Source organism: Lethenteron reissneri, chromosome 46 (assembly GCF_015708825.2).
Source record: "Lethenteron reissneri isolate LAM-NWPU_2019-01 chromosome 46, ASM1570882v1, whole genome shotgun sequence".
NCBI lineage: Eukaryota > Metazoa > Chordata > Hyperoartia > Petromyzontiformes > Petromyzontidae > Lethenteron > Lethenteron reissneri.
Window position 1 is genome coordinate 8,099,545 of NC_083824.1, and position 15,544 is coordinate 8,115,088.

The following is a 15,544-nucleotide window of genomic DNA, read 5'->3' on the forward strand; positions in this document are numbered from 1 at the left end:
AGAGTGTGAGAGAGTGAGAGTGTGTGTGAGAGTGTGAGTGTCTGAGTGAGTGTGAGAGTGTCTGCGTGAGTGTGAGTGTGTGTGAGTGTGAGAGTGTGTGTGAGAGTGTGAGTGTCTGAGTGTGAGTGTGTCTGAGTGAGTGTGAGAGTGTCTGAGTGTGTGTGTGAGAGTGTCTGTCTGAGTGAGGGAGCGGTAGTGTAGTGGTTAGTGCGCTGCGCTATGAACCTGGCGACCCGGGTTCGATTCCCGCTCACGGCTAACACCAGTGACGATTATCTGAACCGGTCCTGGGCCTCCCCTAGGTCGACTCAGCCTTAAATGAGTACCTGGTGCGGTGTGTAAACATCGCCACTAGGGAGACAAAGGCGGTCGGGCGTGGTGCTGGCCACCCACCCCCTCGTGTACCGTTCCGGCCTTCATAGGTGCTCGCTAACAGTACTTGCCCCTACAGTCTGTTCAGGCTATATGGGGGATCTTTGTCTATCTTTGTCTGAGTGAGTGTGTGAGAGTGTCTGAGTGAGTGAGTGTATGTGAGTGAGTGTCTGAGTGAGTGTCTGAGTGAGTGTCTGAGTGAGTGAGAGTGTCTGAGTGTCTGAGTGTCTGAGTGAGTGTGAGTGAGAGTGTCTGAGTGAGTGTGAGTGAGAGTGTCTGAGTGAGTGTGAGTGAGTCTCAGTGTGTCTGAGTGAGTGAGAGTGTCTGAGTGAGTGAGAGTGTCTGAGTGAGTGTGAGTGTGTGTGAGAGTGTCTGAGTGAGTGAGTGTGAGTGTGGGGGTCACCTTCTCCTGCTGCCGCGGGGTCGCGCAGGCGGCGTTCTTGTTGTGCGCGGCGCTCTCCGCCTCGTCCGCTTCGCGGCACCGCTGCTCGTAGCCGCGCTTCGCCTGCGGGGTCCGCGCGGGAGACGGCGACGATCACCACCGCGACTTCCAACTGTTGTTCGGTTAAATTTCGATTTAAAGCTTTCGTGACCGCAGGGATTCATCTTCTTGGTTCTTTCGGTAAAGTCACGTAGAATGGAAATAATAAAATAATAAAATAAAACATAATAAAATAATTCTCACGACGTTTCGGCCACAACGCAAGCAGCCGTCCTCAGGTGGAGAACAGGTCTGTCGAGGAGACAGAGTCTGAATGACAAGCCCCAGGCTTGGAGCGACTATTTAAGCTGGGATGGAGGGGGCGAAGAGCGCCTTGGCAAAATAATCTGCATATGAAGAGGAATTTAGCATTTCCCATACCGAACGAAACCATTGTGAGGTCGCACTCATCACACACAAAGTGCTCGCCACAAATGAACCACAGTACCTCGCTGATCTCGTCAAAGAACATCAACCCATCACGCGACACTCCGCCCATCCTCACAGCAGCGGTGGCGTTTGGCTGCGAGCCATCGAACAAAGACGGCTGTCACCGCATCGCCCGGCGCTTTCAGATCTGCTTCTGCGGCCGTCTGGAACGCTCTTTCTATCCGATATTCGGAAGCCACTGGAGCTATGCACGATGAGATTTAGATTCAAAACCCATTTATTTAGAACTGCTTCTTATGTCTAGTTTGTTGTCCTTCCCCCGCACCTCCCATTCGCACAGTTGGCTACGTACGGTGCGAAAGACGTTCAGCATACGTATATACAACTGTGCTGATGATACACTGAATGTCAAAGCCGGTGTTAAACCAATGCTGATTGAAATGATGCGCTCCCAGAACGCCGTGGTGGCTGTTGGCATGTAAAACAATGACGATGTTCTATGCGGAGGGACAGATTATTGGGAGGGAAGGCGAATTGCCTGCTTCGTCATTTCGAGAATTTCAATATCGGTGCGACCGCCCTTTGTGACGAACGCTATCCACGTCCCTCGGGCCGTTCTTAAACCACGGAGAGTTCCGCAGTTGAGCCCTGAGCCCCCGAATGGATGATTAGTCTTGTGACGTGACGCCGGTAGCACAACCTGGATGGCAATTTGGAGAAGTAGAAACAATAAAACCTGCTAAAAATATATATATATATTTTGGGGTTCGTCTGCGTGGTTTTATAATCGGCGCTCCTTACATCCAGGGTCTTCTTGTGCAGCGTGGCCCGTTGCTTGTGCAGTTTGTCCATCGCAGACTCCACCTGCAGGAGAACCGTCAGGTGGGAATGGGAGCACAGATCGTCGTCCATCGCGACGCACTCAGTGCCGACAAAGGTGTTGGACCAGATGACGCCAAAAGGCGCACGTCATTTGGTCCAACACCATGTGAGACTAGGCTCTAAGGAAAGCTGTCTCGGGTGTGGACCAATCAACTTCAAGGACAGTACATACATTATCAGAGTTATGTTTTTTGTTTGCATTATGACTGCAGGTATTGTGGTTTATGCAAACATAACTCCTTGTAAAAAAAAAAGTGTCAGTTTTGTTACCAGATTAAAGGGTAAAAAAACAATTATCATATTTTTCTACTGGCAAATGAGGTTCCAATGGTGTAAAGGGGGAGCCCTTTTCGAGTTCCCTCGGTGACTTTGTGTGGCCAAGTTTTCTGTACAGGACAGACAGACCCAGGTGTTATGGGTTGACTGAGACGACTGGCAGATGCCACTACCTGTGCTTCCCACTGCGCCGACGTGCTACGTTTTAGCCACCCGGTGCACCGCTCGTTGTTGTGAGCTTCGCTCCTCCGACCTCTTTTGTCGTTGGAAGGCCACAACAATGATGGCACCAGTTATCCGCTCCACATCCTCCTGTACCACGTTGACCCGTTTCCTCTTTAGCGCCCGTTTAGCCCCCTCTATCTTGCCAAACAGAAGCTGCTTGGACATGTGGTGACTGGGCATGCGGTCTACGTGACCCAGCCAACAGAGCCTCACTCTCACTCCAACGCACACACCCAGATACTCTCACTCCAACACACACACTCAGATACAAGTACAAAGATCCCCCGTATAGCCTTGACAGACAATTGGGGCAAGTGCTGTTAGCGAGCACCTATGAAAACCGGCACGGCACACGAAGAGGTGGGTGGCCAGCACCACGCCCGGCCGCCTTTATCTCCCCAGTGGCGATGTTTACACACACCGCACCAGGTACTCATTTGAGGCTGAGTCGACCTAGGGGAGGCCCAGCACCGGTTCAGCTAATCGTCACTGGGTGTTCGCGTGAGCGGGAATTGAACTCGGGTCGCCGAGTTCGTAGCGCGACGTAGCGCCAACCACTACGCTACCGCTCCACTACACCCACACGCGCGCGCGCCACCTGTACCCAGGCGCGCCACCTGTACCCAGGTGCGTCACCTGTGCCCAGGTGCGCTACCTGTGCCCAGGTGCGCTACCTTCTTGCGCTGCTCGCGTTGCTTCTCGCGGAACTCCTCCAGCCTGCGCGCCTCGTCGCGCAGACTGGTCGCCAGCTGCATGTGCGCTGAGCCCAGCCACTCCAGCTCTGCCAAACACGTGGTGGGGAGGGTGGTGGTGGAGGTGGGGAGGGAGGGTGGTGGTGGGGAGGGTGGTGGTGGGGAGGATGGTGGTGGGGAGGGGGGAGGTGGGGAGGGTGGAGGTGGTGGTGGGGCGGGTGGAGGTGGGGAGGGTGAAGGTGGGAGGGTGGAGGTGGGGAGGGTGGTGGTGGGGAGGGTGGAGGTGGGGGAGGGTGGAGGTGGGGAGGGTGGTGGTGGGGAGGGTGGAGGTGGTGGTGGGGCGGGTGGAGGTGGGGAGGGTGAGGTGGGAGGGTGGAGGTGGGGAGGGTGGAGGTGGGGAGGGTGGAGGTGGGGGAGGGTGGAGGTGGGGAGGGTGGAGGTGGGAAGGAGGGTGGAGGTGGGAAGGAGGGTGGAGGTCATGGTGAGGGCGACAGATTTTGGCAAGAAGGGGGCAGGAGGGCAAGTTGATATTTATTTATTTAACACCTTTGCTGAGCAGCACAAGCACAGCTAAAGTAATTGTATATTTTCATTTGCTATACAGCCACAGATAATACGACAAATCGCTAACCTTAAACACCCAGTCGTTCATAAAAGTTGATGGCAGTATAGTACTATAGTAATAGAGCAAGTGCAGAATCACTGCACCGGAATAGATAGCTTGAAAGCATTCAGCGCGGGGCCCTTGAAAGTGCGAGGCCCGTAGCTACACGTGTAACTGGGATAAATCCGGCACTGCAACCTCCTCATCCCGATAACGTGTGCGGCGCGTTCCTGCTATATTCTACGACGACCTCCCGAGTTCCTTCCACAAAACTCCGACCATCATCGACGCACGCGACCGGCAGTCTAAGTGCTGACGACTTCCTTCTAGCGTAGTTCCTTTTCATTTTTTTTTTTGGACGAAAGCCTCAACTCTTTGCCCCGTTACAGTGTGGCACGAACGGCTTGCTGCTGCATTGTCTCAACCCCAACTTTGCTGGGCGACCACTTCCCGAAAGTGTGCACACCACCGCATTGGCAACACACACACACGGGAGGAGCAAATGTGCCGTGCCGTAGAGGACCACAGCGTCTCGATTGAAAGCTTTCGTGACTGCAGGGATTCATCTTCTTGGTTCTTTCGGTAAAGTCACGTAGAAGGGAAGTAATAAAATAATAAAAATAAAACATAATAAAATAATTCTCACGACGTCTCGGCCACAACGCAAGCAGCCGTCCTCAGGTGAAGACCAGGTCTGTCGGGAAGAGACAGCGTCTGAAACATTCAGACGCTGTCTCCCCGACAGACCTGGTCTTCACCTGAGGATGGCTGCTTGCGTTGTGGCCGAAACGTCGTGAGAATTATTTTATTATGTTTTATTTTTATTATTTTATTACTTGCCTTCTACGTGACTTTACCGAAAGAACCAAAAAGATGAACCACAGCGTCTGTTCAGCGGATAGTGGCCGGAGAGCGAACGCGCTTTCGCAACGCAATCTCCCTCCCCCGCCGCCCTCTACCCCTTCCAGGAACTTGATTTCGCCAAACAACGTGGGCGCAAGCGACCCTCTCGGGTTCCTCAACAGGAAAAGGGTCACTTCTGCAAATCCTCGTCGAGGCTGTCGTGTTTGACCGGCTCTTCTTTTTATTTTCTGTTCATAAGAAGCGGCGGCAGGCCACAAGGTTTGCTGACTCAAGACCGCCGGCATTTCATTGGCAAGGACACTGACCAATAAATTAACCCGTAAAAACAAAGTTTTTCACTATAAATCCTTTACTATGCGTGGTGGCTAGAGTCCTCTCGTCCTCTGGCTTGAGATGGATGCCACCTATGGGTCAGATGATTGCCTGCCACCATTAAGCAATTGGTAATTAAATATAATTTAAAAAAATTCCTAAAAAGTGTAAAGTTATGGAAAAAAATTTTCACGAAAATAAACTGTCACGCACAACGAGTCTGTGTGCAAAATGTCAGCTCGATTGGATCACGGCAAGTGGGTTAAAAAACGACCGAAAGATTTGCACGGTCGTAAGCGCGCAAGCAAGCAAGCAAGTGAACTTAATATAAAGGATTTAAAAAGGGTGACGTTTGCTCAATTCGACTCGCCAAACGCGCTTGTATGTATGCTGAACTTCTTTCGCACCGTACGTAGTCAACCGTGATAATCGGAGGTATACGGGGGGAAGGACAACAAACTAAACACAGCAAGCAGCTCTAAAGAAACGAGTTTTCGATCCAGATTTAAAAGTGGAAAGTTCAATTGGCGTCCTGATATCGGCACTTGCTCACTCGCCGCTCACTCACTCAATCACTCAGCCACTCACTTGCTGTTCACTCACTAACTTACCCACTCACACTTAACCATTTGCTCACTCACTAACAGAGGTCGCAACCGGGTACCCGATACCCGTACCCTACCCGATACCCGGCTACCCGTACCCGGCCGGGTACGGGTACCCGTTTGCGACCCTGGTGCGGCCGGGTACGGGTAGGCCGTGAGTCACTGGTGAGTAACCGTTTGTCACTCATTTTCCAACGTCTTGTCTCTTCTCACAATTCAAGTTCCTAGAATCAACCCACCCGCGCCTGCAACATGGCTTCATCCCAGAGGTCGCAATCGGGTACCCATACCCTACCCGATACCCGGCCGGGTACGGGTAGCCGGGTATCGGGTAGGGTACGGGTACCCGATTGCGACCCTGGTGCAGCCGGGTAGGGGTACGGGTAAGGAATCAAAACCCGTTTGCGACCTCTGCTCACTAACCCACTGACTCAACGATTTACTCATTCACTCACTCGATCACACTCATCTACGCACTCACTGACCTGCTCACTCACTCGCTCATTCACTCATGCACTCACCTGCATAATCACTCCCTTGATGAACCACTTACTTAACAGCATGTTTGCTTGATCACTCAACCACATGCTCAGTCAAGTCGCTCTCACACTCATTCACTCACTTGCTCATTCACATACTCACCCAACACTACACTCATACTCACGTTGTTTCATGGTGTCAAAGGACTTTCGCAGAGCACTGTGATACGGAAAAGACACGGCAAACACACAAAACATAATCAGCATTAACTCACCCTACATTTCCATAGCATCGCCGACCTACTAAATTTCCCACCAAATTCATTGCTGCTGCAATAACTACGCACACATACACACAGCAGTCTACTAAATGAGTATATAAACCCCGCATTAAATGGCTGAAAACATCTTAATGTACAGAGGGCCGCAGAACTTGGGCAAACGTTGACACACGGCTCGCCGCCTGGCTGCTTTCTAGCGAGTTTGCTGTTCCTCGGCGATTCTGAGATGCAATTTACGTGCACGACGCTCTGATGAAAACGAAAAGAGTAAAACGGCACGCAACGTGCGTATTTCGTCCCAGGAGGTCACTCACTTAAGCTCTGTGTGCCCACCAGCTTTCCGGGCCAGATGAATGAGATCCTTTCCGTAGCGATCCTCCAGGTTTGCTCTGGCGGGCAGTCGATGGGCGCACACACAAGGGAGACAACTCATCAGCCGGCGTCTCAACGAGGCCTCCTTCCCGGTGTACAGAGAGGTTCTTGTTTTCCACCAGAAGTGATTCTTAGGTAAATGCATTTGGATAAAAAAAAACTGCTGCAAGCAAGCCCAATGGAGAAATGGGTAATTTGCGTACGTTTTGCTGTTGTGGAAATCTCACAAATATGATAGGACTAAAGAATATTTGAGAATTGTTGACTTGTACGAATGCATGTTGAACTTTTTTCGCACCGTACGTAGCCAACCGCGCTAATCGTAGTTGCGGGGGGAAAGACAACACACTAAACACAAAAAGCGGTTTTAAAGAAATGAGTTTTCAAACTAGATTAAAGGGTGCATAACCCCAGTGGCTTCCTAATGAAGAAAGGAAGAGCGTTCCAGACGGCCGCAGAAGCGGATCTGAAAGCGCGCGATGCGGTAACCACCGTCTTTGTTCGATGGCGAGCCAAAATCCGCTGCGAGGATGATCGGAGTTCGCGTGAGATGGTTTATGTTCCTTGAGATGAACAAGGTGTTGTGGTTCATTTGTGGCAAGCACTTTTTGTGATGAGTTCGACCTTATGTATTCTGTCGGCAACCGGATTTGCGACCAAATGCAAATGAATTGGAATTTAAGTTTACAAAATTGATGGAAACGGGTTTCCCAACGTAAACAACCACACGTTTTGATGACCACATGTGCATAACGGTTAATTTACTGACAGATTTTTGTACTTTTTTTCGCGACATTAATTCGATTTGTGCTGCTGACATCACGTCATGCGATGAAGGTTTCCTTTCGGAATGCGGAATGCTCGCAGAGCTGCGCATTGCCCTGGGCGCGAGAACGGCCCGTGAGAAAGACATCACAGAACTACTACTGAGATCCCTTTAAATAACTTCTTTAAAACACCAAGGGAATGCTGCACTCTCCCTCATTTTGATGATCAAACATTCTGGGCTGAGGACCGTTAGCTCACTAAACCTGAGCAGTTGAATCACGGGAGGCTAAAACCCACGTTCCACTCAGCGATGTGGCCATCGAGTGTGCAGGCGGTACAACTGCATCAGACTTCAGAGACCACAAAGGCGCAGCTTGGCTCTGGTCTATGACATACGTGGAAATTGGACAGGAGGCCACATTTATTTTGAGAATCCGAATCTTTATTAACCGTGGAGAAACCCGATGATCTGTGAAGCTCTTTCTCACAGGGTTCCAGTCGGGGCGGGTGAGAACGTGACAACAACTTTGCTCACAACAATACAACAAAACGATAGGGAGTGCAAGGTACAATAAAGGTATGCAACTCACTACAATTAAATAAAGAGTCAACTTTTGTTTTATTTTACCGGGCAAAGCCCACTGCGCTATTCTATTTCAGAAGCGACCTGGCCACAAGCGATACCTCAACGAAGTGGCTCATCGTGTGGAAATTCTTAGCAGCCAAATACTCTGAACTCATGTCGATCAAAAATGTAGAGGGAAAAGCCGGAGGACCCGGAACAAAATCCACGCCACCACGTTGAGAGAGACATGCACACTTTAAACATACAGGCGCCAGGGTTGGGATCGACACCACGATTTCCTGTATACCAGGCGATGTGGTTAACATCTCGCCATTCACAGCAGCCAAATATCTTCTTAGTTCTTTCGGTAAAGTCACGTAGAAGGGAAGTAATAAAATAATAAAAATAAAACATAATAAAATAAAATAATTCTCACGACGTTTCGGCTACAACGCAAGCAGCCGTCTTCAGGTGAAGAATGAGACAATGCCAAGCTAGGAGCTTATATATAAGCTGCGTTGGAGGTGGAGGAAAGAGCGCCTTAACAAAAGAATGTGCATGTGAAGAGGAATTTAGCATATTCATGGCAAATGCGTAGGAGGTGGGCGGGGGGGTTTCAAAGTCATATTATGCCCATGCATTATGCAGGATCAACAGCACCAAGGGGGGGTGCAGGGATTAGCAGTAACAAAGGAAACACGTACGCCAAGCTCTTAAGGTTAATGGTTACTCCGACTACACAATCCGCAAAGCCATCACTCCAACCATCAAGAAGGATCCTGTTGAGGAGCCTTTCAAGACCATCACCTTACCCTACATTGCTGGGGTCACAAAAAAGATCTCCAAAATCCTGATTAAACACAAGATCCAGGTCCGATTCAACACAGTACATAAAATCCGTGATCTGGTACCGTCTGTAAAAGATGTGGTTCCAGACATACAGTACCCTGGCGTCTACAAACTAAGTTTCCTCTGTGGTAGCAGTTACATTGGGGAAACCAAACGACATGTCTCGGACCGCATCCGTGAACATAAAGCTGACCTGAAACACGGTAGGACAAACACCTCAGCCGTGGCAGATCACTGTTACAACTCAGTGGGCTCACATGATATTGACTTCTCCAAGACAGAGGTTCTCTGCAAGCCATCTGGCTATCATGAGAGATTCGTTCATGAGGCGATCCACATATACAAACACAGAGACAATTTTAACCGAGAAGATGGATTCTGGCTTAGCAATCATTTGAAGGAAGGACGTAATAAACCATTTCGACACACATTAGGGTGGGTAGAATAATACATAGTGTTATATTAAATGTATAAGATATAGGTTGGTTTACAGCAATACAGTATATAATTTAATGTTGGCAGTATATAGTACGGTATATGCTCGTGTGATGCAATAGAATAAAGTTTAGATGGAAGCATATTATATAATTTTTACGACGTAGAATTGTAATGTATTACTTGCTGTTAGTAACTCAGCTTAGTGTAGAGTATAGTAAGTATACTGATGGTGCTATGCTATTTATACTTTAGTTTTTTTTTATGTAGTTTATACTTTAGTTTTCTACGTGGTGGTTGAGTAACTGCAGCTACATATCATTAACATTCCTTTCCTTTGTTACTGCTAATCCCTGCACCCCCCCTTGGTGCTGTTGATCCTGCATAATGCATGGGCATAATATGACTTTGAAACCCCCCCGCCCACCTCCTACGCATTTGCCATGAATATGCTAAATTCCTCTTCACATGCACATTCTTTTGTTAAGGCGCTCTTTCCTCCACCTCCAACGCAGCTTATATATAAGCTCCTAGCTTGGCATTGTCTCATTCTTCACCTGAAGACGGCTGCTTGCGTTGTAGCCGAAACGTCGTGAGAATTATTTTATTTTATTATGTTTTATTTTTATTATTTTATTACTTCCCTTCTACGTGACTTTACCGAAAGAACTAAGAAGATGAATCCCTGCAGTCACGAAAGCTTTAAATCGAAATTACAGCAGCCAAATAATTGCATTTTTTGCACGAGTGCCCACACTTCCCACCACCGATTCGAACCGGGAACTCGGTAGCCCACCCGATTCAAGAGCCGAATGGCTCACAGGGCTATACCTAATAAATAAACTGAAAGATAAATAAATAAACGGCCACCTCTCTGCGTCACCTGCTTTTGATGAGATCCTCCACGTCTTTGCACATTTTGCGGCCATCCGTGAGTCGGGCGACGAGGACATCATAACCCACGGTGCTCGTGAAGTCGGCGCACTGCGTCAGGCACCATCATCAGCAGCAGCAGCACAGGCAGCGATAGTGTCATGACAGGAGAGTCAAACCTATGGTGCGAGTGGACTAGTGGCCACGGGAGGTAATGACAGAGGAGTCAGCCTGCAGTGAGTGGACTAGTGGCCACGGGAGGTAATGACAGGGGAGTCAGCCTACGGTGTGAGTGGACTAGTGGCCACGGAAGGTAATGACAGGGGAGTCAGCCTACGGTGTGAGTAGTCTAATGGCCACGGGAGGTAATGACAGGGGAGTCAGTCTACGGTGTGAGTGGACTAGTGGCCACGGGAGGTAATGACAGGGGAGTCAGCCTACGGTGTGAGTAGTCTAGTGGCCACAGGAGGTAATGACAGGGGAGTCAGACTGCGGTGCTAGTGGACTAGTGGCCACGGGAGGTAATGACAGGGGAGTTAGCCTACGGTGTGAGTGAACTAGTGGCCACGGGAGGTAATGACAGGGGAGTCAGCCTGCGGTGTGAGTGGACTAGTGGCCACGGGAGGTAACGACAGGGGAGTCAGCCTACGGTGTGAGTGGACTAGTGGCCACGGGAGGTAACGACAGGGGAGTCAGCCTGCGGTGTGAGTGGACTAGTGGCCACGGGAGGTAATGCCAGGGGAGTCAGCCTACGGTGTAAGTGGACGAGTGGCAACGGGAGGTAATGACAGGGGAGTCAGCCTGCGGTGTGAGTGGACTAGTGGCCACGGGAGGTAATGACAGGGGAGTCAGCCAACGGTGTAAGTGGACGAGTGGCAACGGGAGGTAATGACAGGGGAGTCAGCCTGCGGTGTGAGTGGACGAGTGGCAACGGGAGGTAATGACAGGGGAGTCAGCCTGCAGTGTGAGTGGACTAGTGGCCACGGGAGGTAATGACCTGGGGAGTCAGCCTACGGTGTGAGTGGACGAGTGGCAACGGGAGGTAATGACAGAGGAGTCAGCTTGCAGTGAGAATGGACTAGTGGCCACGGGAGGTAATGACAGGGGAGTCAGCCTATGGTGTGAGTGGACTAGTGGCCATGGGAGGTAATGACTGGGGAGTCAACCTACGGTGTGAGTGGACTAGTGGCCACGGGAGGTAATGACAGGGGAGTCAGCCTACGGTGTGAGTAGTCTAGTGGCCACGGGAGGTAATGACAGGGGAGTCAGCCTACGGTGTGAGTGGACTAGTGGCCTCGGGAGGTAATGACAGGGGAGTGAGCCTGCGGTGCTAGTGGACTAGTGGCCACGGGAAGTAATGACAGGGGAGGCAGCCTACGGTGTGAGTGGACTAGTGGCCACGGGAGGTAATGACAGGGGAGTCAGCCTACGGTGTGAGTGGACTAGTGGCCACGGGAGGTAATGACAGGGGAGTCAGCCTGCGGTGTGAGTGGACTAGTGGCCACGGGAGGTAATGACAGGGGAGTCAGCCTACGGTGTGAGTGGACTAGTGGCCACGGGAGGTAATGACAGGGGAGTCAGCCTGCAGTACGAATGGACTGGTGGCTACGGGAATGGTCGAGAATAGGAGCGTGGCCAGGTGACGGAAGAGGACGGTGGAGTCTGCTGGTGGAGCAAGCGTCTAGAACCAGCGAAAAGGTTCGGGAATGGGGGCGTGGCCTCGTGTCGGTATACAAGGGGGAGATGCGCGGGAGACTCGGAGCTGTTGCAGTGGGGCTCTCCGCCTGTTCAAGTGAACGTGTCTTCAATAAAATAAACCATCTCAAGAAAGTGTGTCAAGTCGTCATTGCAATAGTATGAGTACTCCCAGCAACAGCGGAACCAGGTTTACGACCTCAAGTACAACCAGCACTACGGATGCCAGCACCAAGCATTGCAACCACCCAAAAGACAAAGATCCCCCGTATAGCCTGAACAGACTGTTGGGGCAAGTGCTGTTAGCGAGCACCTATGAAAGCCGGCACGGCACACGAGCGGGTGGCTGGCCAACACCACGCCCGGCCGCCTTTGTTTCCCCAGTGGCGATGTGTACACATCGCACCAGGTACTCATTCGCAGCTGAGTCGACCTAGGGGAGGCCCAGGACCAATTTAGATAATCGTCACTGGTGTTAGCCATGAGCGGTAATCGAACTCGGGTCGCCTGGTTCGTAGCGCAGCGTGCGAACCACTACCCTGCCATCGCCACGAGCACCAATATTACAACCAGTGCAGTGCTGCATATATATTCTCTAAGACTGCTCTAATATACGTATGTTCGTAGCGGTGAGTGCAGCAAGTGCGGCAATTACACTGCAACACGTCAGTATTTTAGGAACACGAGTCAAGTATATAAGCGAAGTTCCTCTTGTGTTTACATTATATATCTGTAAATACTGGGGTCTCACTTGAAGCAGGTATATAACGTGGGCTGTCATTACTAATGAAGACTTGGACAGCATAAAATTGCAGTATTTCATCTTAAATACACCTGAACAAAATTCCTAAAAACACAAAACAGTATAAAAACGGAGATTAAAAACGATGTAGCTATAAATGCGGGTCGGAGCTTCATCTAGCAGGGGATTGACAACTGTAAATTATAGCAGTACTGTAACTCCATAAGTTCTGCTATAAGGAAGGTGATTGAAATATATTAAGCAAGCCATGAGGGATTGATGTAAATTATAAATGTTCGCAAGAGAGTTGAAAGTATCTGCATATGTAGTCAGGTCTAGGTTTACAAAACTGGTAATGAAAAAACATTTCGAGGGCCTGATGGGGGTCAAACCATTTTAAAACGACTGTTTCAGTTTTTAAACCAACGCCTAGGAAGGTTTGCAGTGGGAGAGTTTAAAGCATGCTGAATCCCAAAGTGACATCTGTGGAAATACTGAACATCTGTGAAAAAAAGCTTCATAGCTCATCGGATTCCTCCAGTATAAACACATATTCTGATTCTGTCATTTCAACAACCCATTTTTTTCTGGAACTTTTTGGAAATGTCCGTCACTAAAGCCAATATTTAACACATAGTATTAGGAGGTGGCTTTCGCGACCAATATTATCCATAAGAGGGATTATTTTGGGTGACATCGCGTAAATATAAGACCGAAAATATGAGGATGTCTCCCCAATTCTGGCTGCCGCCTGATGATGCTGGTTGTCGTAATTACCGGTGAAACGTCACGGAAACTCGAATTGTAAATGTTGTGGGTTTAATCTCCAACACTCCGGAGTGCTGATCTAGTAACTAACTGGCACGTTTTAGTTACGCGACAAACCTTACTAATTGGCTGTATCAGGTGGTGGCGGGTTTAACGACACATTTATAGTTACGCGATCTTACCCAAAAAAAACCCTCTTATGGATAAAACCAAAAATGATGCTGGCAAAACCCACAAACAGCAACAGCCATGATCGATCCACTGCTGAATGAAAAGCTTCCCAAGCCGTCGCCATCTCTCACGGTCCTACGATGTCACAATCCGCAAACACCGGCGGCGAAGGGCACGGGGAGGCCTTCATCCAGCAGTGGACAGAACACGGCTAATACTGATAATGAAACATAAGCTAAGGGTTTAATGTAGGCCAACCGCTTATGACAAGATGCGGGCTGAGAGACACTTACCTCTAAATTATCTTTGCATGGGTTCACGGGAAATGTCTCAATTTTTATCCGTAACAATTTTTTTAATGCCCGAGAGATGTTTTTTTTGCTCTTTGACAAACTGATGGCAAGTGTCAGTGAAGGGGGGGTCTGTGTCGACACTCACCCAGAAAGAGTCCTTGAACCTCATTGGCATCATGCTGGCAGCACGAGAGGACACCCGGGCACTGAGAGAGCCTTGGTAACCACGAGGGGTTTTGTTTTTTTGCATTGCAAGTAGCCGGTGACAAAGGGGAAGTAACGAATCGTTGCGCTGGGATAGGCTGCCGTTCCCGTTTCAATGAATCGACAGCCGTGACACGTTGGCAATTCCTAAATATGATTATGTTTTATATAACATACTTTATTATCTTCTTGGTTCTTTCGGTAAAGTCACGTAGAAGGGAAGTAATAAAATAATAAAAATAAAACACAATAAAATAATTCTCACGACGTTTCGGCCACAACGCAAGCAGCCGTCCTCAGGTGAAAACCAGGTCCGTCGAGGCGACAGACTTCCCTTCTACGTGACTTTACCGAAAGAACCAAGAAGATGAATCCCTGCAGTCATGAAAGCTTTAAATCGAAATACTTTATTATGTAATTGATAACGTAGTTGCGGAGTGCAGAGGGTGATGATTTTATATTCCTGGCCAAGGCAAAGATCAGCTGAGAGCGATGTCTGCACTAGTCCTGGGGATTGCCCCTTCAACAACTTGCACCAGTGTGGTGAAGTATAGTCGAGCAGCACTCCCACATCACTGACAAGGCTTGGAGATGCCTCCATCCAGTGGTGGCTTGGCAGAGGCCTCTAAAATATTCATATCGACCAAGGCTGAAATACATTTGGAAAACCGTACCCAGGCGGAGGATGCAGTTTATGAACCTCTTCGCTGTACCCAATAGGACAGGAAGGTGGAAGCAACACGTAGGGATCGAGGAGTTGATGAGACGTAAATTATTTACTTTTCCATGACATGTTTTGTTGGGTTGGATCGCGTGAATGTGTCGTTAAACCCGCCACAACAAATTCGTAGGGGTTGTCACGTAAACAAAACGTGGCAATTCGTTATTAGTTCAGCACACCGGTGTGTTGGAGAATAAACCCACAATTACATTTTGCCATGACGTTTCGCCGGCAATCACAACCAGCCTCACCAAGCGACGGCCAGAATTGGTCACGAAAGCCGACGTGTTACACTATTTACTTCGATAAAACCCCAAGCGGTCTGTCTCCCCATGACTTTCCCCATCTGGAGGCATTTGTTATCTTGGCCGTCACCGATTGTCACTCGGTTGTCCCACAAGGCTGTAGAATGTCTCACCCAGCTCAAGCCAAGACACCCCGAGTGTCTTGGCTTGCTCGGCAATCCAGCGGTTCCAGGTTCCCCTTGCCCCACGTTTCCGTCTTCGCTGTTGTAACATGACCCAAGACTGAAAATACTGTCAACACTAAATAATCAACGGCGGCATAATCAATCTAGTGCAGCATTAAGGTCTTCCAACATCATTCCCAACATGGGCTGTGTGGT

General features: G+C 49.4%; 1 protein-coding gene across 3 annotated transcripts in view; it reads right to left on the reverse strand.

The window, feature by feature from the left end:
• The window catches only part of PSTPIP1 (proline-serine-threonine phosphatase interacting protein 1), a 31,095-nt gene extending 16,736 nt beyond the window's left edge, over positions 1–14,359 (reverse strand). For 2 of the 3 annotated variants that reach the window (XM_061570842.1, XM_061570843.1), the window contains exons 1-7: positions 14,140–14,359; positions 10,336–10,436; positions 6,778–6,852; positions 6,368–6,402; positions 3,301–3,407; positions 2,045–2,107; positions 776–877 (exon numbers count right to left, since the gene is read on the reverse strand). In XM_061570842.1, the coding sequence (XP_061426826.1) occupies positions 776–877; positions 2,045–2,107; positions 3,301–3,407; positions 6,368–6,402; positions 6,778–6,852; positions 10,336–10,436; positions 14,140–14,244 (588 nt within the window). In that variant the 5' untranslated portion in view covers positions 14,245–14,359. The remainder of the gene's footprint in view (positions 1–775; positions 878–2,044; positions 2,108–3,300; positions 3,408–6,367; positions 6,403–6,777; positions 6,853–10,335; positions 10,437–14,139) is intronic. The other variant, XM_061570844.1, reaches the window with a different exon arrangement.
• Positions 14,360–15,544: the final 1,185 nt, after the last annotated feature.